The sequence below is a fragment of the Mus musculus genome, chromosome 4 (assembly GCF_000001635.26).
Source record: "Mus musculus strain C57BL/6J chromosome 4, GRCm38.p6 C57BL/6J".
Classification (NCBI taxonomy): Eukaryota; Metazoa; Chordata; class Mammalia; order Rodentia; family Muridae; genus Mus; species Mus musculus.
Window position 1 is genome coordinate 108,717,159 of NC_000070.6, and position 24,387 is coordinate 108,741,545.

The window sequence follows — 24,387 nt, forward strand, 5'->3', positions numbered from 1 at the left end:
CTGGCCTTGAACTCAGAAATCCGCCTGCCTCTGCCTCCCGAGTGCTGGGATTAAAGGCATGCGCCACCATGCCCTGCTGTAAGTTAATTTTTAAGTATAAAATATAATAAAACCAACCACTGACCACAGGGATTGGACCGTCTGTAATTCCTTACATGCAGGAATCAGAAGTGGGAGAACTGATTCAAGTCTGAGGATAGTTTGGTCTCTACAAAGAGGTTCCAGATCAGCCAGGGCTACACAGCCACACTCAGTAATAACAAGAAGAAGTAAACCACAAGTGTGTCCTAAGTTGGAAGAACAATGTCCTTATTCAAACCATGCCATTGATTATGTATCCACAAGTATCTACTAATGTAAAAATCACAAAGTAAGTACTTCCTTAATTCTCAATTCTCTTTTCTTCACAAAAAACTGAGATAGCATACTTTCTAACAGCAATAAAAAAAAAAAAAAGACACCCACAAACAATTAGTAAGCTCTTATTTTATACAGACACTCACTAAAACTGGGCTTTCAAAGGTTATTTATAATGTCATCTCAAACTAGAAGTATTCACCTAATCATGCTTTAATTTTTGTTCAGCATTACAAAATATGCCAAGTTCCTGAACTGATAAATGCAACTTACCTTCCCACACGCTCTGCAGTGATGCCTCCTTTTGGTGAATGTAAACCGAGCTTCACACTTCATGCAGTTTGGAGCCTGGGAATCTGGTACCCATACTGGTGCCACCTCACCTAGGGTGGTAAATGGCTTTCTTGCAGAAATTCCAAACTGACTAGCTCGGAGATCATTATCTGGACTATCTGGAGCTAGTGCAAGGCATGGTCTACTGGAGATCTCAGCCTCATAAGTTTCTAAATGTTCCCCATTTGTATCAGTTACAGAGATGTTTCCCAGAGTCGCACTGCATGCGTTGACTGCTGAGTTCTCCCCTAGCTTTGCTTTCCCAAGAACATCATTTTTGTTTTTACTATTATTTCCATTGTTTGCAGGAAGGTCATTTTGTAAATGGTCTGATAATGGCTTTGGAATCTGAAGTTTAAGATTAGAAGGTTGCTTGGGTCTTGCACCACCAAAAGGAACACTAATAGATTGCAGGTTTGCTATCTTGGGGGAAGATTGCCCAAGTACTGATGGGATTTGACTACAGAAATTATGTAAATAATTTTTCTTCATTACATTCCCAGTGCTGTTTAAAAGCAGTCCACTCCCTTCTGCATTCTCGTTTCCTCTCTGTTCATAAATATTTGAATAGCATTCTGACTTGCTCTCTTCTATTTCTTTTTCTTCTGTTACTGAATCTTCTTTGGAGGGTAATGTCTTTGGAACAAAAGATACAATTGGGCTCTGCATTCCATAGGAATCACAACTATTAGATAGAGAATTTGCTGCTGGTGCATCATTAACAGTGGAGAAATCATATCCTTCACTCTCATTCATGCAAGTTCCTTTGAAATCTAGATCAGAATCTGCCATTCCAACACACTCGCCTCCACTATTAGTGTCCTCAGGTTGATTACTCTGTAAAGCCATTTGATTTTCTTCATTCACTTGGCTATCACTCATCTCATTTAGCTTCGTTAATTTCCAATTAGTCATCTGAGAGTCATTACCTTCATCTTCATCAGCTCTAGTTTCACTAGACCCAAGGCAGTCTGAAGACTGTTCGCAATTGTCCCTTCCAGATAAAGCAGGAGTATCCGGCTTGAGATTCAAAGATAAATCAGATGGGAGGGAGTCTTCAGCTGTCCTCTCCTCAGCTGGCTCTGTTTTTATTAAGAGCTCTCCACTTGAGTGGGAAAAGGAGTTGGAGATCCCTAGGTCTGTCCTGGAAGAGCTGTTCATGCCAGAAAGATCCTCATCTGGCATATAATTTCCTTGCTGTTTAATGGCAGGCCCTCCATCCATTCCCTGGGATGAATTAACTGCTAAGCTTGTAACTGTAGATGTAGATGGGTCTCTACCCACATTCTCACCGTCCTTCAATTGTGAAGGGGAAGAGATACTGGTTGCACTGTTAGATGAAGCCGCACAGAGATGATTCACAGAATCCCTCTCTGGTTTTGGTTTATTCAAAGCATCCATTTGTTTCTCCGAGTTTATACCTTTTTCCGTGGACCCATTCATACTAAAACTAAATTGATCAGTTTGTCTAGTCTCATTATCCAGTGAACAACTAAAAGAATTCATGAGGGATTGACTATTGTAATTATTACAATCCTGCAAATCGCTTTGCAATGTCCTTTTATCGCAGTTATGCATGACAGCTACAACCAGAACATTCTTCTCGTCTGGCAGACAAGTGAGGCTTCCACATTTCTCCTCTCCCACTTCAACGGCACTAAATTGATCATCCTGATTATAGTTTCTCTTAATTAGTTGGTCTTCTGTCACAGCATTTTCATCAATCCACATGGTGTCAGTCTCTGGATTTAGACTACAGTCCTGTCCGTTAGCACAGGGATCTTTGTCCTCCTTTGTAAGGGGAGCTGAGCCAGCCAGAGAGAAGACTTTCAGCTGTGGTCCTGTCTCAGAAACTGTAGGTTCATTCACACTGGCTAATGCAGGGTTAAAAGACAATGGGTGAGAAGAGGGATCTAAAATCTTATTCCACTTTGTATCCAATAAAGTAGGAGAAACTGTTTCATCTGAAGGAAAAAAAAAAGTAATTATAGTAAGTTTGTTGGTAACAGTAAAAGCTACTTAGGGCTACCTGACAAATATTTCCAGCTGTGCTTTGAAGAAAATGTCCCCAGAATATGACAGTATCTAATCTTTAGCTAGACATAAGAAAAATACATTTAAGACAATGCCCTATAATTATCTGTCGACAAATGGTAATGCCTCAGAACATTTCAAATAACAAAGTTGGGCAGTGGTTGTGCATGTCTTTAATCTCAGCACTCAGGAGCCAAAGGCAGGGGGATCTCTGTGAGTTCCAGAACAGCCAGAGCTACACAAAGAAATCCTGTCTTAAAAAACAAACAACAAATGAATTTTATGTCAATTTAATTGTGTTATTAGATTGAGATAAATAATAACACAATTAAATTGACCTATATACCCAGGAATGGGAAAGGAACTTTGGATTGTCTGTGTATAAGACAAGGCACAGACAATGAACAGTAGTGGAGACTAGTAACTGAGTGAGAATTTTTCTATGGAGATTAAATGCTCTCTAGTCTACATGATTGGGGTGTGGGTTACATGGATACCTCCATTTGCTAAATCTATACAGTAAACCTTGTAGTCTTGGGAGCCTGAAGTGAAAGAACAACTGAGTCAATGATTTCAAGCCATCTTGGAAGCAAAGTGAGATTGTCTCAAAACAGACAAAAACAAAAACAAACAAACCACTAACTCTGTGTAATAAAATTTAGGTCTTTTCGTGAATATAAAGTTTATCTGAAAAAACTTTTTTTTTGGGTTTTTTTTTTGTTTTGTTTTGTTTTTTTTTAATTCGAGACAGGGTTTCTCTGTGTAGTCCTGGCTGTCCTGGAACTCGCTCTGTAGACCAGGCTGGCCTTGAACTCAGAAATCTGCCTGTCTCTGCCTCCCCAGTGCTGGGATTAAAGGCGTGTGCCACCACGCCCCGCGAAAAAACTTTAAAAAAAAAAAAATGGGCCTAGAGATTTGCTCAGTTATTACAGTGCCTAGCATTCACTAAGCCCTCAGTATGACATCCTGTGCTGCAGAAACTGAGTGTGCTGGCAAATACCTATATTCCTAGGGAGGTGAAGGCAGGAAGTAGGAAGCTGGAAGGTCAGAAGTTCAAGGTCATCTTTGGCTATATTCTGAGTTTGAAGCTAACCTGGGCAATATAGAAGACCCTATGAAGAAGGAGGAGGAAGAGTAAGGAGGAGAAAGAAGAGGAGGAAGAGGAAGAGAAGAAGGAAGAGAAGAAGGAAGAGAAGGAAGAAAAAGAGGAGGAAGGAGAGGAGGAAGACGAGGAAGAGAAGGAGGAAAAAAGGAAGAGAGGGAGGAAAAAGGAGGAAGAGGAAGAAGAAGAGGAGGAGGAAAAAGAAAAGGAAGAGGGGGAGGAGAAAGAGGAAGAGGAAGAAGAAGAAGAAGAGGAAGAAGCAGCAGCAGCAGCAGCCGTCATCTGGGGAAATGGCTCAGTGGACAAAGGTACCCCTTTGTGTAAGCATGAAGACCTAAATTTAGCTGTAGCACTTATATAAAAGACTAGAGAGGCACAAGCTGGAGCATGGTGGCATAAAACTGTAACCCCAGTGCTGTGGACAGTACATATAAGCAGATTCCAAAGGACTGCTGATAAGCCAATCTAGCTCGAAAGAGCAAATTCTGGCAGCAGTTTCCTTCTAGATGGTGCATTGTTCCTTTCTCTGAAGGGGTGTTTCTTACAGGGATTATTAAAATTGTGACTTGAGGAAAAAAAGTGTAGAGATCACCGAGGAAGTGATAAAATGTTGACCTTTGGCCTCTACATCCATACAGGCAAGAAGAACATCTATGTTCATAAGCTTCTATAAGTGCTCACTTGTGCTCTCTCTCTCTCTCTCTCTCTCTCTCTCTCTCTCTCTCTCTCTCTCTCTGTCTCTCTCTCTCTCTGTCACACACACACACACACACACAGAGGCACACACAGGTGTGTACACCAATACCTCCAAAGTGTTAAAAATGAAACAGAGGTGCAGACAAAAGGCAGTGTACTGATTATTGCTGATCATGAGTTATAGTGTACTGTTTTGTTTTGTTTTGTTTTGTTTTGTTTTGTTTTGTTTTGTTTTGTGTGAGACAGGGTCCCTCTATATAGCCCTGGTTGTCCTAGAACTCACTATGTAGACCTGGTTGCCCTCAAACTCACAGAGATCCACCAGCCTCTGCCTCTCAAGTACTGAGATTAAAGGCACCCACCACCACAGCCATTATAATGTCTATATATTTAGATTTTTCACATAAGGTTTTTTTTTTTAAAGTTTAATATGTGAAATTCTGCTTGTAATAATGTTATAAATTAAGCTCATATTTATATTCCTACATAAGGACATTTGGGGAAATAGTATTTGTTAAATCAATTTCTAGTATATCAATAAACATAATTTCATCTATTTTATTCAAAATAAATTCTATGATAGGGTAAACGAGCCTGAGTTCACTAAAAGGAGGAAGACTAGGTTGCAAGCATTTAATCCAAAGTAAGGGATTTGCAAATAGGGAAACCAGGAAAAACACACCAAATATAAGACTTAAGAGAACAACAAATAAATCAGTTTGGGTCAAGAAAATAACCAGCCCACAGAACAATGAAATAAAGTAACAAAGGTAGATAGCAAAGCCATAGACCTTCCGATTGTTTAAATAGGCTTAGAGATAGGGATATAACTTAGTTTATAGAATGCTTATGTAGCATTCATGAGGCCTGGGTTTGATCCCAAACACCACACAAAATCAGACCTCACGGGGCACACCATTAGTAGGCACCATAGAGGCAGAGATAAAAGGATCAGAAATTCAAGGTAATCCTCAGCTACAGGACAAGTTCAAGGCAAACACAGGCTACAAGAGACCCTGTCTTGAAAAAAGGTCAGGTGGTGATGGTGGTGGAGTATGCTTTTAATTCCAGCACTCTATAGAGGCAGAAACAGTCAGATTTCTGAGTTCAAGGCCAGCCAGGTCTACAGAGTAAGTTCCAGGACAGAATTCTTGAAAAATACCCCAAAAGGATGGGGGATAAGTATCCCAAAAGAAATGTGTTTCTTAGAAGAATGTTTAATATTATTGAAATACGAATGGTTAAGTTTTACCTATTACTTGGACATGTTAGTTACCTAGTGTAGTTCATTTGTGATACAGGGGGTGTGTGTGTGTGTGTGTGTGTGTGTGTGTGTGTGTGTGTGTGTTTCATTCTGTTGACAAGGTTCATGTAGATTATTCTGGCCTCACATTCACTATCCAGCTAAGATTTGCTTTGAACTCCTGATCTCCTGCCTCCTTCAACTAACCAAGTACTGGAATTAGGCTGCATCATACCTGGACTTGGGGGTGGTGGGGGTGGTAATACAGATTTTATCTATGTAGCCCTAGCTGACCTGTAACTCACTATATATGAATCAGGCTAGTCTTGAATTTGTGATGATTCTCTTGCCTCTGGCTCTCAAGTACTAGGATTGTAGGCCTGGACATTTGCCATATATTTTCCCTTTAATTAGAAAATAAAGTAACAAGAAATGAGAAATTACCTTCATGAAATTGTTTTAAACATTAAGTTTAAAATATTTAAGTACCTGGCATATAATGCTAAGAGATGTTATTTCTCCCTTTAAATATATTACATATTATTGTCATTATATCATCACACCTAGTTTTTTTTTGAGATTTATTTCATTTTATGTATGGATGTTTTTGTCTGCATGTATCTCTGCGTATCATCTGCATATACAGTGCCTGTGGAGGCCAGAGGAGGGCATCAGATTCACTGGGATTGGTGTTACAGACAGATGTGAGGCACCACAGGGGTACTGGGAATTGAACCTGAGTCCTCTCTAAGAGCAGCCAGTGCTCTTAACTGCTCAGCCATCTTTCCAAACTCCTCATTTTTTTTTAAAAAAGAATTTCATACTCTAGTTCTCACAGTCTCCATATCATAAACCCAAGTAGATTTCCAATGTAAATCCTCACCTTCATTTTGTTCAAATTCATCTAATACCTTGTCCAGGTTGTAAGCCTCTGCTTGGAAGTAATTCTCCATCAGTGAGGGAACACTGCTGAAGAGACTTAGCTAGTCCTAAAAAGTTAAAAAAGATTGAGAGACAATTTGAATTATTAAAATATAATTTAAAGATCATGGGTATACAAGGAAGAACAACAAATCTATTTGGACAATGATAAACAATATTAAGACCTTCAGGTCTAGAAACTTATAAGCTAACAATTACCAAAACACAGTCAGCCTCTGTATCTGTAAATTCTATTTATATATTAAACCAATGATTGATAGAAAATATTCAGAAAAAAATTGTTTATGTTCCAAATATGCATCTTTCCAGTCACTTTTCCCTAAGCAAAACAGTTAAACAGCTACTTCTTTCGCACTTTATCTTAGTAGTCTAGCAATGATTTACAGAATGCAGGACAGCATGGAACAAGTTATATATAAATACTCCATGGACTCTGGGGCCCACAATGGGGCCCACAATGGGGCCCACAATGGTACTAGGGCCACTTCTCTACGAATACTGAGGTACAAATGAAGAACTATAATAAGCATAGAAGTAAGATGTATTTAATAGCTTATACTTCAAAAGATAAAGTACAGATGCTGGGAAGAAATCATTTTCATTAGGACAAAGTTACATTTCTCCAAGAAAGGGGAGTGTTCATAGCTTCTGTTAAATTAAAAAAAAATGGTAAAGTTCATGTACAGGCAAAGGATATTAGTTTTAATTTCAAGGATGACTGACAATTTTTTTAAATCTCTCCTTTTTATTTTATTTTATTTATTTATTTTTTTTTAAATTAGATTCTTTTTTTTTTTAAAGATTTATTTATTTATTATATGTAAGTACACTGTAGCTGTCTTCAGACACTCCAGAAGATCTCGTTACGGATGGTTGTGAGCCACCATGTGGTTGCTGGGATTGAACTTCGGACCTTCGGAAGAGCAGTCGGGCGCTCTTACCCACTGAGCCATCTCACCAGCCCCTTTTTTTTTTAAGATTTATTTATTATTATATGTAAGTACACTGTAGCTGTCTTCAGACACACCAGAAGAGGGAGTCAGATCTTGTTACGGATGGTTGTGAGCCACCATGTGGTTGCTGGGATTTGAACTCTGGACCTTCGGAAGAGCAGTCGGGTGCTCTTACCTGTTGAGCCATCTCACCAGCCCAAATCTCTCCTTTTTAAATATAATTGTTAAACTTGCCATACTGTTGACCAAAAAACATATATACAAGATATCCTAAATTGTTGAATTTAACAGAGTGCAGAGTAATAGCATAGTAGGAGTTTTTAAAATGCTACTTATTATTCATTATTTAATATTTATTATTTTTTATTTAAGTTTTGGGTTTCTCAGAGTATCAAATCCCACACTGGAGCCCAGGCTGGTCCATACTCCTGAGGGCTGGGATTGCTGTTTTAAGCCACATCAGGCTTACTCATTATTCCTTTTCTAAGTGGATCAAATTTAGATTTACTAGTGAAAAATGGGGAAATGTTCCCAAGACAGGGAGGTGTTCCAAAGGAAGAATACCCTTGACCATCTCTTTAAACTAACTTATCTTTTGGTATGTGTCTATGTGTTTGTGTATATGTGTATATACCACTTCATGTGAGTGTGCATGTATATGCAGCAGGCTCAAGTGGAGGCCAAAGGCCAATACAGGGTGTCTTCCTCAATCATTTCTCCATTGTGTGTGTGTGTGTGTGTGTGTGTGTGTGTAAGAGGGGGGGTATATGCACATGTATGTGTGAGTGCAGGTGTGCTATTGTCATGACATACATACCGGAGATAATCTTGGGCACTAGTCTTTGATTGCTACCTTGTCTAAGGCAGGGTCTCTGTTGTTTTCTGCTGTGTACACAAAGCTAGCTGGCATGGGAGCATCCAAGGATTTTCTTGTCCTACCTTCCCTCTACAGTACGAGCACTGGGGTTATATATGGTTACCACCACACCTGGCTTTTTGTGGGTTTTGGGTATCTGAACTCAGATACTAGTTGTACACAGCAAGCACTTTACCCATAGAGCTGTCTCCTCCTTACGCTAAAGAAGTAGTACCCGGTGATTTATCATTTGTGATGAGTTGTTATTAAAATTGTTTGCTATTAATTTTTCTACTTGACATTGTTTACTACTGGCTAAATTATAAGGGTTTTATGTTAGGATTAATAGTTAAAGCTTGACTATACTACCTCACACACAATAGATGTACAATAAGTATCAGTCTATTAGTCTGATTATTTACTAATCCTTCTATCCCCTGCCTTCCCAACAGAGCCTATCCCTGCTGGCTCTAGGAACTGTTTGAGGTCTTAAGTCTTGAGACCCTGGTTTCATTTTCAAACACCTGTGGTTTCCTGAAGCCTTGAGGGAAAGGTAGACTTCTTCCTACATAAGTTAGGATTTATGTCAGGATTTTTTGCTAGCCTTCTTATCAAAAAATGCCCATTTTATGCAAATTATGACTTCACTAAATTCACAAGTGTGTTTTGTAGAGGAATATGATTATATAATTACTTTGCCTTTTTTTTTTTTTTTTTTTTGAGATAAGAGTTTCTCTGTGTAGCCCTGGGTGTCCTGGAATTCACTGTGTAGACTAGGATGGCCTTGAACTCCGAGATCTGCCTGCCTCTGTCTTCCAAGTGCTGAGATTAACGGCACCATGACTGTCTGGCCTGGAATTTTTTGAAAGGAATTTTTACCTCTGGAGTGTCTCTACTGATGAGAAGCGTTTAGAAATTCTGCAGAATTGTAGCCTTGAGTCCCATAGAGAGCACTGCTTTGACTGCTGCCTTTATGACCTCTTCCTGGGACCTTCCTTCTGTGCCACAGTGAACATGTATAAACTTTTGCATCATATATTACTGGGCATCTACTAGGCACTATTATTGTCCCAGCCACTAGATACAGTGATAAATAAAATTATGCCTCTCACCTAAAGAAGCCCGAGGTCTCAGGGGAAAAGACTGAGTCAACTTAAAACTTTTAAAATACTGTGGCTAGTACTAATTGATATATGATTAAGAAAGAGTTAGATGTACCACTATAACACCATTGCTCAAATCCATGTTCCTTTTCATGCTAAGGTTAACAGTAAGTTGATTATAAAAGGGAGAAGCCAGCACTAGTAGAGAAATAAGTGTCAGGCCATAATTTAATAGTTACTTCAAAAACAAATAGACAAAAAACAGAGCTGGTGAGATGGCACAGGAGCTAACAGTGCATACTGCTCTCACAGAAGACTCTAATTCAATTCCTAGCACCCATGTCAGGGGGCTTCCAATTGTCTGCTCCATGGGATCCAACACACTGTCCTGGATTAAACCTGTCATTTCAAGTGTTTAGGAAAAAGAGGCAAGAGGATTGATCACAAATTGGAAGTGATCTTGAACCACATAGTGAATTTCAGACTAGCACGGGCTACCCAGATTTTGCCTCAAATTAATTAATTACTGTCTTGCTCTGAATTAAAGTCATTTTGAAAAGTTGTACTGTTAGATGCTGGTAATGAGGCAAGCAGTGTATGTCCATCAACCTGTACTCACAGATGTAATCCATCTCTCACGTTTAGTGTAATAGAAAAATAAAACAATTGCTGCTGTACCTGTCCCCTTAAGCAGTCTTCTCTGTGCTTGCTCATGATGCCTGCTGTGCCGCTGGCCAGGACTGTTGACCCAGAATGTCTTCTTTGATCCTACAGAAAAACCAGGGTGCTTATTACATTTGCTAAAACAATAAGCTCTAATTTTCATCTTATAAACCTGCTAAAGCCAGACAAATAAAAGTAACAAGTCTAAACAATAAATTAATTACATCTTCAGATTCAAAGACCTGCTCTGCGTGGAAGGCAGCCACACACACATTTATTGAAGAAGGCAAAACTTAAGTGTCAGGGAGGAATTAGAAACTTCTCTATGGGTTTTCATCTGTGCCCAGAGCTGATCCTGTGCCACAGCACTTCATATCCAAATACCACCAGGAGAGAGCTGGTCTCCCAGGAGTGCTGGCACACTTGTCAGCACAAGTAAGAAAGACCACCACTTCTGCACCCAGGGACCCGCCAGCAGACCTCAGGACACAGGAACCAAGGATCAGCCTGGGACAGGATCTTTCCTGCACCTGGAGCTGACCCTGTGCCATAGCGCTCCATACCCTCCAGGAGGGAGCTGGTCTCCCAGGAGCTGGCACAGCTGTGAGCACAGGTAATATCTCCACTTCTGCTCAAACTTCTGGGCCAGGAGCAACCAGCCCAGAGTTATAAGGACACAGGAACAAAAGAACAGCCAGGGACAGGACCCTTCAGGTTTCCATCTGCTCCCCAGAGCTAACCCTGTGCCATAGCTCTCCATACCCAAATTCATCCTGGAGAGAAATGGTGTCCCAGGAGTACTGACACATAGGCTTGCAGGAGGGATAAGACACAGTCAAAGACAGCAAGACCAGCTAACACCAGAGATATCCAGATTGTGAGAGGCAAGGGCAAGAACATCAGCAACAGAAACCAAGGCTACTTGGCATTATCAGAACCCAGTTCTCCCACCACAGCAAGCTCTGGATACCCCAACACACCAGAAAAGCAAGACTCTGATTTAAAGTCACATCTCATGATGATAATGATAGAGGACTTTAAGAAGGAAATAAATAACTCCATTAAAGAAAAACAGGAGAACACAGGTAATCAGGTAGAAGCCCTTAAAGAGGAAACACAAAAATCCCTTTAAAAAATTACAGGAAAACACAATCAGGTGAAGGAATTGAACAAAACCATCCAGGATTGAAAAATGGAAATAGAATCAATAAAGAAATCACAAAGGGAGACAATCCTGGAGAAAGAAAACCTAGGAAAGAAATCAGGAGTCACAGACGTAAGCATCACCAACAGAATATAAGAGATAGAAAAGAGAATCTCAGATGCAGAAGATAACATAGAAAACATTGATACAACAGTCAAAGAAAATGCAAAATACAAAAAGTTCCTAACCCAAAACATCCAGGAAATCCAGGACACAATGAGAAGACCAAACCTAAGGATAACAGGTATAGAAGAGAGTAAAGATTCCAACTTGAAGGGCCATGGATGACTTTGAACTCCTGATCTTCCTTCCTCTGCTCCCCTGGGATTACAGAAATGCACTATCACATATGACATACAGCGTTCTGGGAATAAAACCCATTGGCGCATGCCTATAATCCCAGAAACTGGAGAGTTGAGACAAAAAAAAAAAAAAAAAAAAAAAAAAAATCATGAGTTTGAGTCTACTACAGGCCAGAGAACAAGACACTACCTCAAAAATTATAATAACAAAAGGTAACATTATGAGTGTGAAAGTCCAGCTACAAGCGTTTGATTGTATCAGTATGAAAGGATCATCATGGCAAACGCATAAAGACAAAAAGTAGGACAAGATTGCCAGGTACTGATGAGAGGAGGAAATGGGAAGTGACTATTATTACTAGTTAAACTTTTTTTTTAAAAGATTTATTTATTTATTTATTATATGTAAGTACATTGTAGCTGTCTTCAGACACTCCAGAAGAGGGAGTCAGATCTCGTTACGGATGGTTGTGAGCCACCATGTGGTTGCTGGGATTTGAACTCTGGACCTTCGGAAGAGCAGTCGGGTGCTCTAACCCACTGAGCCACCTCACCAGCCCCTAGTTAAACTTTTTTAGATGTAATTTCATGCATATGAGTGTGTTGCCTGAGTATATATATAGGCACTACATAAATGCCTAGTGCCTCTGAAGGTCAATAGAAGGTATTAATCTCCTACAACCGGAATTACAGATGTTTATGAAGCACCACATGGGTGCTGGGAACTGAACCTTGGTCCTCTGCAAGAGCCTTTAACCCTTGAACCATCTCTCTAGCCTTGGAAGTGATTTGTTTTGGGGAGTTTTGTTTGTTTGTTTGTTTGTTTGCTCTGAGACAGGATTTCTCTGTGAAGCCCTGGCTGTCCTGGAACTCAGTCTATAGACCAGGTGCCTCAAACCCAGAGACCTGCCGGCCTCTGCCTTCTGAGCACTGGAACTAAAGGCTTGTATCACCAACACTCAGCCCAGGAGGTGATAATTAATAGGTACTGATGGTGATGTGATGATGAAAATGTTCTCGGATCAGACAATACTGATGGTTGTACAACACTGAATTTATTGAAAATATAAAGTATACACAGAATGTATACTTTAAAGGAGTTACTTTTATGTTATATAAATTATATCTAAATAACAATCAAATATTTTTAATAACAGTACTTGAATTAAATCCCTGTACTATATAAATGAATGAATGAATGAATGAATGAATGAATGCCTTCACATGTTACCTTTTAGGCCTAAGTCTGGAATAGGGGCCTATCTTTTCTCCTGTGATTTTACAATAATTATAACATTTATCAGCCTGGTCATGATTTCTACTTAATTGATTATCTTCCCTTCCAGACTCCTAAGGTTTTTCAGGATAGGAATTGCTCTTATTATTTTGATTATGGCAGATAACACCATTTATGGCATAGAATACATATCACTATCTATTTGTGAAACAAACTGAAAAATTTCAAAGCATTTTCATCTAAGAAATTTCTAACATAAGGATCTCAAGAGTTGTGCAATAATTGCTAAAATTTTAATGCATTTAGAACTCTAAAACTTATGAATGCCAGCATAAAGTAATGGTTTGCATATTGAAGCTTAAATTATATTTAATCAGATATTGTGCTTTGAAAAAATAGTATGATTCAAGACTATAGCAATACATATCTGGTAGGAGCAGGCCTGGAATTTTTAACCAACCATCATAAACATATCATATACAAGTTGTATGCCTAAGCCTTGTGAACACTTTAATGATCAGTCAGTGGTGCAAAGGTTCCTGCTATAACAATTTAGCCAATTCAAGCTTTAACTCGTGTTCTAGTATTTAACAGTTGGTGTTACTTTCACCAAGTCACTGAACTTCTTTGAGCTTCTGTTTCTTTATAGTATATGATATATATATATATATATATGGAAACTAAAGTTTGTAATATATACACACATATACATATATATTATGTAATACATGAGTACACACATTTTTTTTTTGAGACAAGGTTTCTCTGTGTAGCCCTGGCTGTCCTGGAACTCACTCTGTAGACCAGGCTGGCCTTGAACTCAGAGATCCACCTGCAGAGCACTGAAGTTAAATGCACACACCACCAACACCCAGCTACATAATAGTATATTTTTAACAATGAAGAGTTTTACTTGGTAAAAGGAACTTTACATGAAGTGCCTTGCGGAGACTTTATACATAATGCTTAATAGATGGTAGCTTTTAGCAACTTATTATTTAATAAAAGTAACTTATGTGAAATATTTAAAACAGAAAGACAGAGTGTAATCTGAACCATGAAACCAACCAATGGATTGGTTATTTATACAACTAATCCATTAGGATCCTTAGTCTTAAATTGAAGTCAGGACAATGAAACACACAAAAAACAAAAAGGTAACCTTATTGTTCAACTTTCAGAAAAGGCTAAACTTGATCCTAAAATGACACATTTTTAGATATCCAAACTCTCAATCACAGCACCCCAGGAAAAATGAGATAATCTCTGAGAAGAGCTTTATTCTTGTAGCTCAAGATCAAAATACATTAAGGAAGCAGGATCTGGGAAACTGACATTGTTGCTGTTCCACGGTCTCACAGGGCTTCAGTTTCCAGGCTATCAGTCTGGCACCATTCACAACCATCAGATTCTTAGTCAAGAGCTATAACTGCTTTCAACTAGAACACAACAAGCAAAAGACAGAACAGCCTAATGAATATTGGAAAACGTAGTTTATAACAGGTGTATGAAATATATACAGACAACAAAGTCCCCTCGCCCCATCTACTGTGAGAACAAAGACCATTCTCAACAATCAGACTGTTGACATTCCAGAAATGCCAAAATCAATCAGAAAGGTTACACAGTCATTGTGAAGGGCCCCAGGGGGACTCTGCAGAGGGACTTCAATCACATCAATGTAGAGCTGAGTCTTCTTGGGAAGAAAGAGAGGCTCTGGGTTGACAAATGGTGGGGTAACAGAAAGGAACTGGCCACTGTCAGAACCATCTGCAGTTACGTTCAGAACAAGATCAAGGGTGTTACACTGGGCTTCTGTTAAGATGAGGTCTGTGTGTGCTCACTTTCCTATCAACATCGTTATTCAGGCAAATGGGTCTTTAGCTGAAATCTGAAATTTCTTGGGTGGAAAATACATCCACAGGGTTCAGATAAGGACAGGTGCTGCTTGTGCTGTCTCTCAAGCCCAGAAGGATGAGTTAATCCTTGAAGGAAATGATGTTGAACTTGTTTCAAATTCAGCCGCTCTGATTCAGCAAGTTAAAAACAAGGATGTCAGGAAGTTTTGGGCAGCATCTATGTGTCTTAGAAGGGAACCGTGCAGCAGGTTGACGAGTGGAGTGAGGCATCAGTTTCCCAGCTCCAGAAACAAGATCCTGATTACCAGTACAATTTGGGCTCTTTGGGGACAATAAAATACATATATTGAAAAAACAAAACAAAACAAAACACAAAGTCTGCAGTACAGCCACTGATTTGAGATCAGTATTAAAAGAAAACATGTTTAATTCTCGTGTCTGGAGTACTACAACCCTAGACCATTTAAGTAAATTTGCATATATATAACACTGAGTCAGAAGTCACTGAGATATAACATCCTTGGGATGGTTAATTTTACATAGCAATTTGAGCCAATGGATGCCTAGGCATCTGATTAAAGATTGTGTCTTGCTATGTCTATGAAAGTGCTTTTAAAAAACTAGCAATTCCATTGGTTTGATTAAACAACACTGTCCTTCCCACAATATATATACATACATATACATCATGAGATTTTTGTAAGCCCTTGGCTCATGCATTATGAAGTTATATGTCCACAAACTGATGACTGGTTATGTTTCTTTTTATCCTCTTTATTGGGTCTGTTTACCAGAGAATCCTAACACAAAGCCATACATAAACCAACTGTTCATGACTAAACCATAATTATGAGCACATTAACCCAATTCTATACCTTGAATTTTTAGAAAGCATCCTATCTAAATTGCCTATTGCTATCCCATATATACAGTCTCTCCACCCTTCCCCTCCCTTCCCACTCCTACCTCCCACCCAGGAGATCACACACCGAGTCTTGTACATGCTAGGTAACTACTTCAGTCTATACCTTTTTATTCTAAGATAAATGCCATATTCAAGTAAAGTCTATCCATGTAACCTATTAGCACAGTGTGAGCTCCTGATCTAACATGCATTAACTAAAGAGACGGTGTTCACTCTGTACCCTAACCTGGAAGATAAAGATAAAATTTAAACCTCTGAAATCTATGAGATAGCAGAATCCTTATAAAAAGTCCCCCCCCCTTTCCTATTGGTTCCAATGGGTTGTCTTAAATTCTAAAAATTCTTAACAAATATATTTTAATAGCATAATAAAAATGGAACATCAAAAGCCATAGTTTCAATTTTAACAGCACACTTAAAAATATAAGATTAGTCACTGACTCTGACATTCTGTGACCAAAAGAAGTTAGTGACTGAGAGACTCACTAGGAATAGAAGTATCTTTTTTTAAAAAAAGATTTATTTATTGGTTATATGTAAGTACACTGTAGCTGTCTTCAGACACTCCAGAAGAGGGAGTCAGATCTCGTTACGGATGGTTGTGAGCCACCATGTGGTTGCTGGGATTTGAACTCCGGACCTTCGGAAGAGCAGTCGGGTGCTCTTACCCACTGAGCCATCTCACCAGCCCGGAATAGAAGTATCTTACACTTGGGAACATTCTACATGACAGAGTGACAGATTTATAATCTATAAATCATGTACACGGAGAATGGCCTGACATGGTTGCACACAACTGTAATTCTGTACTCAGGAGACAAGCAAGAAAGAGCTGCAGCAAGTTCCAAAACAGCCTGGTTTACACAGCAAAGTCTAGGCTACCCAAAGCTGCTATACCTAAAGACTCTGTGTGGTGATTTGAATATGCTTGGCCCAGGGAGTAGCACTATTAGGAGACGTTAGCTTTGTTGGAGGAAGTGTGTCACTGTGAGGGTGGGTTTTGAGACCCTCTTCCTAGCTGCCTGGAAGCAAGTCTTCTCCAATCTGCCTTTGGATGCAGATGTAGAACTCTCAGCTCCTCTAGCCCCAAGTCTACCTGGACGCTGCCATGCTCCCACCTTGATGATAATGGACTGAACCTCTGAACCTATAAACCTGCCCCAATTAAATGTCCTGTATTAAGAGTTGTTTTGGTCACAGTGTCTGTTCACAACAGTAAAACCCCTAACTAAGACACTCTGTTAGAGAGGATACCCAGAAGATGTTCCAACTGGTAATAAGGACACATGCTCCACTATGTTCATATCAGCCTTATTTATAATAGCCAGAAGCTGGAAAGAACCTAGATGTCCCTCAACAGAAGAATGGATACAGAAAATGTGGTACATTTATACAATAGAATACTACTCAGCTATTAAAAACAATGAATTCATGAAATTCTTAGGCAAATTGATGGAATTAGAAAATATCATCCTGAGTGAGGTAACCCAATCACAAAAGAACACACATGATATGCACTCACTGATAAGTGGATATTAGTCCAGAAGCCCAGAAGCTCTTAATACCCAAGATACAATTCACAGACCAAATCTAAGCTCAAGAAGAAGGAAGACCAAAGTATGGATACATTGGTCCTTCTTAGAAGGGAGAACAAAATACCCATGGGAAGAGATAGAGGGACAAAGTATGGAGCAGAGACTGAAGGAAAGACCTTCCAGAGACTGCCCCACCTGGGAATCCATCCCATAAACAACCACCAAACCCAGACACTATTGTAGATGCCAATAAATGCTTGCTGATAGGGCCTGATATAGCTGTCTCCTGAGAAGCTCTGCCAGTGCCTGACAAATACAGAGGTGGATGCTCTCAGCCAACCACTGGTCTGAGCACAAGGTCCCCAGTGGAGGAGCTAGAGAAAGGACCAAAGAAGCTGAAGGAGCTTGCAGCCCCATAGGAGGAACAACAATATGAACCAACCAGTACGCCCAGAGCTCCCAGGGACTAAACTCCAACTGCTGCATATGTAGCAGAGGATGGCCTTGTTGGACATCAATGAGAGAAGAGGCCCTTAGTCCTGATAAGGCTTGATGCCCCAGTTTAGGGGAATGCCAGGACAGGGGAGCGGGAGTGGGTGGGTTGGTGAGCAGGGGGAGGGAGAATGGGATAGGGGGTTTTCGGAGGGAAAACCAGGAAAGGGGATAACATTTGAAATGTAAATAAAGAAAATATCTAATAAAAAAATAAAATAAAAAGCACTTAAAAATGAAAAGAAAAAAAAAGAATTATATCCAACTTTTCCTGAAAAATCCTGGAAATGAGAAAGAGAGATGGACTATTTAAAGTGCTGGTTGTAGAACCCAACCAACATAGAAATCTATACCCTACAAGTTTATCCACTATAAGTGATTAAAACAACATTAACTATCAAATTTGGTTTTATAAAAGCACCAATCAAAAATCAGTAAATTGGCTCAGTGGCCAGACACACTTGCACATAGATCTGACACTCTGAATTCAACCTCCCGGGTCCATGAGAGAACTGAATCCTGAGAGCTGTCCTTTGACCTCCACATATGTGCCATGGCATGCACACACACTTGTATATAAACACACAACTACACTTTTAGAAGGCCTCCAGCCAGAATAATTAAGAAGGAAAAAAGATGCAAATGTCTAACACCAAAAATGAAAAAAGGGACACCATTACAGATCCTATAGAAATTAAAAGCATAGAAATGAGTATTACTAACAATCCTAAGTCCATAAACTTGATAACCTAAATGAAAAGGGCCACAGGTTGGCATTATGTCACTAGCAAAATATCTGTGATAATCAATTTATAATGCAGAAAGATTCACTGAAATATTTCTGCCAACAGTTGCTTGGTCCTGTCACTTTAGCACTGTGGTGACATAGATTACCACAGCAGGGCCAAGTTGGTGAAAAAAAAGCTGCTCATTTCTAGGCCAAAAAGCAAAAACAGAGAACGGGAAAGGGCACCAATATACCCTCCAAGGCATACATACCCTCAGTGACCTAAATTCCTTTTATTAGGCTCCAGCTCTTCACGTTTCTACCACTTCCCATTAGCTCTAGTCCACTAAAATCACATTTCCAACACATTAACTTTTAAGGAAAATTTAAGTTCCAAAATATAATAGGTCAATTCTTTGAAAGACAGAGTCTGCTAAACACAAGAAAAAACTGAATAGACGTTTATCTAACAAAGAACTTATATCAATAGTTAGTCTTCCAAAACAGAAAATACCAGATTCACTGGCAAATTCTACTAAACGTGTGGGAATGAAACTATACTGACTTTCTCCAGTGTTTTTCCAAAAAGTAAGTGCAACAATAATATTTTCTAATTCATTCTATGAGGTCAGCTAATAATATCCTAATCCCCAAACCAAAGACACAAACACACACACACAAAAAGTTCAGTGTCTCTCATCAACATAACTGAAAAAATGCTGGGCAAAACCAAGTCCAACACAACATAGTATAGTAATTATACACAATGACCAGGAGAAATTTATCACTACTATGTATAAATAGCTCAATAAATTTAAAATTTGATCCACATAAACATCATACCAGCTGTCTAAAGAAGAAAAATGGCACAGTCATATCAATGGATTCAGGAAAATCTACTTCTAAAATCCAACAGCCATTCATGATATAAATTCAGAAAACTAAGAATAGAAGAAAGGGTTTGTCATCAATTTGATAAACAATATTTACAAAAATAAAAATTAACAACACATTTAACTAATTATGGAAATTCAAAGCTTTATTACTAACATCAGAACAAGATAGTAATCTTTCCTCATACTGAAAGTTCTAGCTAATGTAATATAAGAGGAGAAGAAAAAAAAAGGTATAAAGATTAAAGAGAAGGAATACTGTCTTTGCTCACATACATCATGACCTAGGTACAGAGCCCAAAAGGATCAAAAATATTCTAGGAACTAAGTAATTATAGTAAGGTTATATAAGTTACAAGGTAATCACATAAAAGTACATTGTTTCCTATATACTAATAAGAAACAGTAGAATTTAAATTCAAAACAGTATCATTTACAAAAGCTTTAAAATTTTAAGAAAACTACAGAACTCTAAGAAACAAAAAGAATTAAATAAATAGAGAGAGATATTTCATGTACATGGACAGAAAGACTCGGTATTGTCAGGTAACAGTTCTTCACAACATAATCTATCAATTTAATACATATTTTGAAACTTAAACTATTAGAACATAATGCAGGTGAAAAACTGAGACAACTTTAGATTTGTCAATGACAAATAGGACATCAAAATTGTAACTAAGAAAGAACTGATAATCTGGACTTCATTAAAACTAAAATTTTCTTAGTTGGTTCCTAAGCTACATGGGAGACTGAAAGGAGCTCACTTGAGCCAGGAATTTTAGGTTCACCCTGGATAAAAAAGTGAGACTCTCAAAAAGAATCATTTTCCCTGGGAAGGACTAGCTAGAGCAGTGGTGGTAGTGGGGGTATGGTCAGAAAATGTATATTCAAGCAAAGTACAGATAGAAGGAATAATAAACTCTATTGAGTTCCATAGACCACGATAGACCTAATACATTTATAAATACCTAGAAAAGCTCCAAATATAAAGTATTGATAAGGAATTAATTGAAAGCATCCTTAATAGATGAAGCATTTGTTCTACAAGCTTGAAAACCAAAGTCTGTACTCCCAGAAATCATGCATAATCAGATGAAGCAATGATGTGAATATGTAATCCAAGTGTTCCTATAGCAAGAAGAAAGGTAGAAACAGGAGTGTCTGCTGATGCTCCCAGGCCAGCTACCTTGGCATACTCAGTGGTGAACAGAGAGGTAGAGTTTCAAGCTGGAGAGATGGTTCAGATAGTAATAGGCACATGCTACCAAGCCTAGCATCCCCTGGGATCCAACTATTGAAAGGAGAGAACTGAGTCCTGCAAATTATCCTCTGGCTTCCACCTGTGCACTGTGGCATGCACACAGACACATACATACACAAATAAATACCTGTAAAAAAATTTTTTTAAAGATTAATTGGCCAGCGAGCTCCAAAGATCCTTCTATCTCTGCTTCCCAATGGAAAGTGAGTCAAAGAGCTTAAAAGCAATTTTAAATTTACAAATTCTTTCCCTTTCAGTAACTGGTGGAGGGTCCAGCATACTATACTCTGGATGAATAGCTATGTTGGAACAAATACAGAACTCTCTTGCTAGGCCACAGACTCCTTATAGGAATGACAGTGCGATCTATACATGGTATCACTTCTGCAAGGATTCACAATGCTATTATACAGAAGAAGCTCTCAAGTGGTTTTACTGACTCAGTTTCCATCTGTGAATACTCATGAAAGGAGCTAAAGTAATTGGTGTAAAATATGCAAACCCTTCCACATAAAAAGACTGCACTCTGATTTGCAGCTCAAGGTAGTTCTGCAGAGTCTGGTGGTGTTTAGGTCCCAATAAACATAAATTTGCTGCCCCTTTCAAGTCTTTGTTTCAGAAATGGGTGTTGGAACAAAAGCCAAACTAACCAACCAAATGAAACCTGCCCTGAACAATTACAGGGTCCTTAGCCCATGGGGTGCTTCTGAGGCTGTATCCATTAGAGCTACTCATGTTTCATTCTCTGGTCTCTCTCACTACATTATTTAAGAATGCGTTCACTTCAGCACACTAGACACGGCTTTTGGGTCTCCTTTTCCATGCCTGCCTGCTAAGTGCTTTAGACTGTTTACTTCCCAGGCTATCTTCTCAGGATCTCGGCTTGCCGTCTCATGTGAAACAATGATACAATGGGTGAAAGGGAAACAGTGCAGGATCCCTAGAGCCTGGTGGCCTGAGTTTGTGCACTGGCTCAGCCATCAGCTAACTATATGACTGTACATTTCCAAAATCTCAGTTTCTTTCTTTTTCTTTTTTTTCAAATGAGGATAATATCAATAATATCTAACCCACTGGGTCATAATACTGCAATACTATTATAAAATTAGATGATGTACTGGCTAGTTTTGTGTCAACTTGACACAGCTGGAGTTATCACAGAGAAAGGAGCTTCAGTTGGGGAAATGCCTCCATGAGATCCAACTGTAAGGCATTTTCTCAATTAGCGATCAAGGGGGAAGGGCCCCTTGTGGGTGGGACCATCTCTGGGCTGGTAGTCTTGGGTTCTATAAGAGAGCAGGCTGAGTAAGCCAGGGGAAGCAAGCCAGTAAACATCCCTCCATGGCCTCTGCATCAGCTCCTGCTTCCTGACCTGCTTGAGTTCCAGTCCTGACTTCTTTCAGTGATGAACAGCAATGTGGAAATGTAAGCTGAATAAACCCTTTCCTCCCCAACTGCTTCTTGGTCATGATGTTTGTGCAGGAATAGAAACCCTGACTAAGATAGATGATAATGCAGAAATATTTTATAAAATGGTCTACAAACATTAACCACTACCATATGAAATATGGCTCAAAGACAGTATAAATTAAAGGACAGTTCACTTCATGATGACAAGAACATTTAGAATATCTGACAGGATCATGGTTACTTCTCCACAGCCTGGCACATTCTTTCTTTTCTTTTCTCTTCTCTTTTAATTTTTATGTTTAGGTGTTCTTTCTGAATTTATGTCAATGTGCCACATGTATGCCTGGTGCCCAAACAGACCAGAGAGAGTGTTGTATTCCCTGGAATTAGAGTTACAAATAGTTGTGAGCTGCTATGTAGGTACTAGGAATTGAACCTGGGTCCTCTGGAAGTGCAGCCAGTGCTCTTCAACACTGAAGTATCTCTCCAGCTCCCAAAGCCTGGAATATTTGTTGAATGAAAACTAAAAAGAATGATAGAAAATGAAAAGAACAGTCAATATTGACCTTACCCAAATACAGAAACATCTACATTTCAATTTCCTTCTTTGTAAAGGGTATAAACTACTACCCACTTCAAAAAGATTGCTGTGGAGACTAAGAGAACGATACCCGTAGAATACGATAGAATGAATACTTCTCTCCTTGCTTCCTTCCCCTAACTCTATTTATAAACTGAAAAAAAATAACTAATAGCTAAAAACCAATGGGTACTGATTCAGATTCTTTCAGGGACAAAGAACTATCATCTTTATTTTCAATAAGTCACCAGTTTGAAAGGACTACATGAATCCCATAAGATCATGTTAGGCCATAAAATAAGCTACGAATACTTTAAAGATTTAAAAATCATATAAAATACATGTTTTTTAATCACAGCAGAATACAATTTGAAATCAAATTGTAAATCAAAAAAGGTCTGAGAAATTCACAGCATGTGGATTTTTTTTGTTGTTTTTGAGAAATAAAGTTCTATGTGTCCCAGACTGGCTTCAAATTTACTATGTAACTGAGGATGACCTTAAACTTGCCCCCATTTCACATCCTGAGTATGAGATTATAAGGGAGGACCACTCTGGCTGACTTATGTGGTGCTGTGGATCAAACCCTGGACTTTGTGCATAAACTAAACTAAAATCCCCAGTCTAACATATAGAAATTAAACATACAAATAACCAAAAGGTCAAAGAATAAATTTTGGGACTAGAGAGCTCAGTAGTTAAGAGCACTTGCTACTCCTGCAGAGGACATGGATTCGGTTCCCAACACCCACAGGGTGGTTCACAGGCATCTTAACTCCAGTTAGGGAGTTCAATACCTTCTTCTGTCCTCCATAGGTACCAGGCATGTACCTGGTGTACATACACACACACACACACACACACACATATATACACACACACATATATGCAAAAGATTCATACACATAAAACAAAATCTACAAAAAGTTTTCAAATGGTGGCGCACATTTGTAACTCCAGCTGCAGGAGATCTAATACCCTCACAAAGACATACATGCAAGGAAAATACCAATGCATGTTAAAAAAATAATCATTTAAAAGTTATTTATGAGCCGGGCGTGGTGGTGCATGCCTTTAATCCCAGCACTCGGGAGGCAGAGGCAGGTGGATTTCTGAGTACGAAGCCAGCCTGGTCTACAGAGTGAGTTCCAGGACAGCCAGGGCTACACAGAGAAACCCTGTCTCGAAAAACAAAAAGTTATTTATGGCTGGGTGGTGGTGGCACATACCTTTAATTCCAGCACTTGGACAGCAGAGGCAAGTGCCTGAGTTGGAGGCCAGCCTGATTTACAGAGTCAATTCCAAGACAGCCAGAGTTACACAAAGAAAGTGTCTTGAATAACCTAACTAACTGCATGAATGCATACATACAAACAAACAACAAATGCAGTAGTCCTAAAACTTATAGGGTACAACCAAAGCTGTACTTTAAAAAAGTATAGCTAAAAAAATCTTGGCAGGGAAGGGGCAGTTGAAATAGTTTTACTATGCAGACCAACCTAGGTTGGCCTCAAACTCATAATATTCCTGCCTCAGCCTATGAAATGCCGGGATTACAAGCATGCACCACATCTGGTTTACTTACAATTTTAAAAGACTTCAAATAATTTAATTTTCTACCTTAAAAATTATACAAAGGGGAAGAAGCTAAACCAAAGTAAATATAAGGTACTAATA

General features: G+C 38.9%; 1 protein-coding gene and 1 pseudogene across 7 annotated transcripts in view; one reads left to right on the forward strand and one right to left on the reverse strand.

Annotated features, from left to right (window-relative positions):
- The window catches only part of Zfyve9 (zinc finger, FYVE domain containing 9), a 143,804-nt gene that overhangs the window by 79,693 nt on the left and 39,724 nt on the right, over nucleotides 1–24,387 (reverse strand). For 3 of the 7 annotated variants that reach the window (NM_001384118.1, NM_001347163.1, XM_006502989.4), the window contains exons 2-4: nucleotides 10,298–10,387; nucleotides 6,649–6,754; nucleotides 631–2,654 (exon numbers count right to left, since the gene is read on the reverse strand). In NM_001384118.1, coding sequence (NP_001371047.1) covers nucleotides 631–2,654; nucleotides 6,649–6,718 — 2,094 coding nt within the window. In that variant the 5' untranslated portion in view covers nucleotides 6,719–6,754; nucleotides 10,298–10,387. The remainder of the gene's footprint in view (nucleotides 1–630; nucleotides 2,655–6,648; nucleotides 6,755–10,297; nucleotides 10,388–24,387) is intronic. The other 4 variants (XM_006502988.4, XM_006502986.4, XM_030253438.1 and 1 more) reach the window with 2 other exon arrangements.
- Nucleotides 14,557–15,239, forward strand: Gm12741 (predicted gene 12741; annotated as a pseudogene).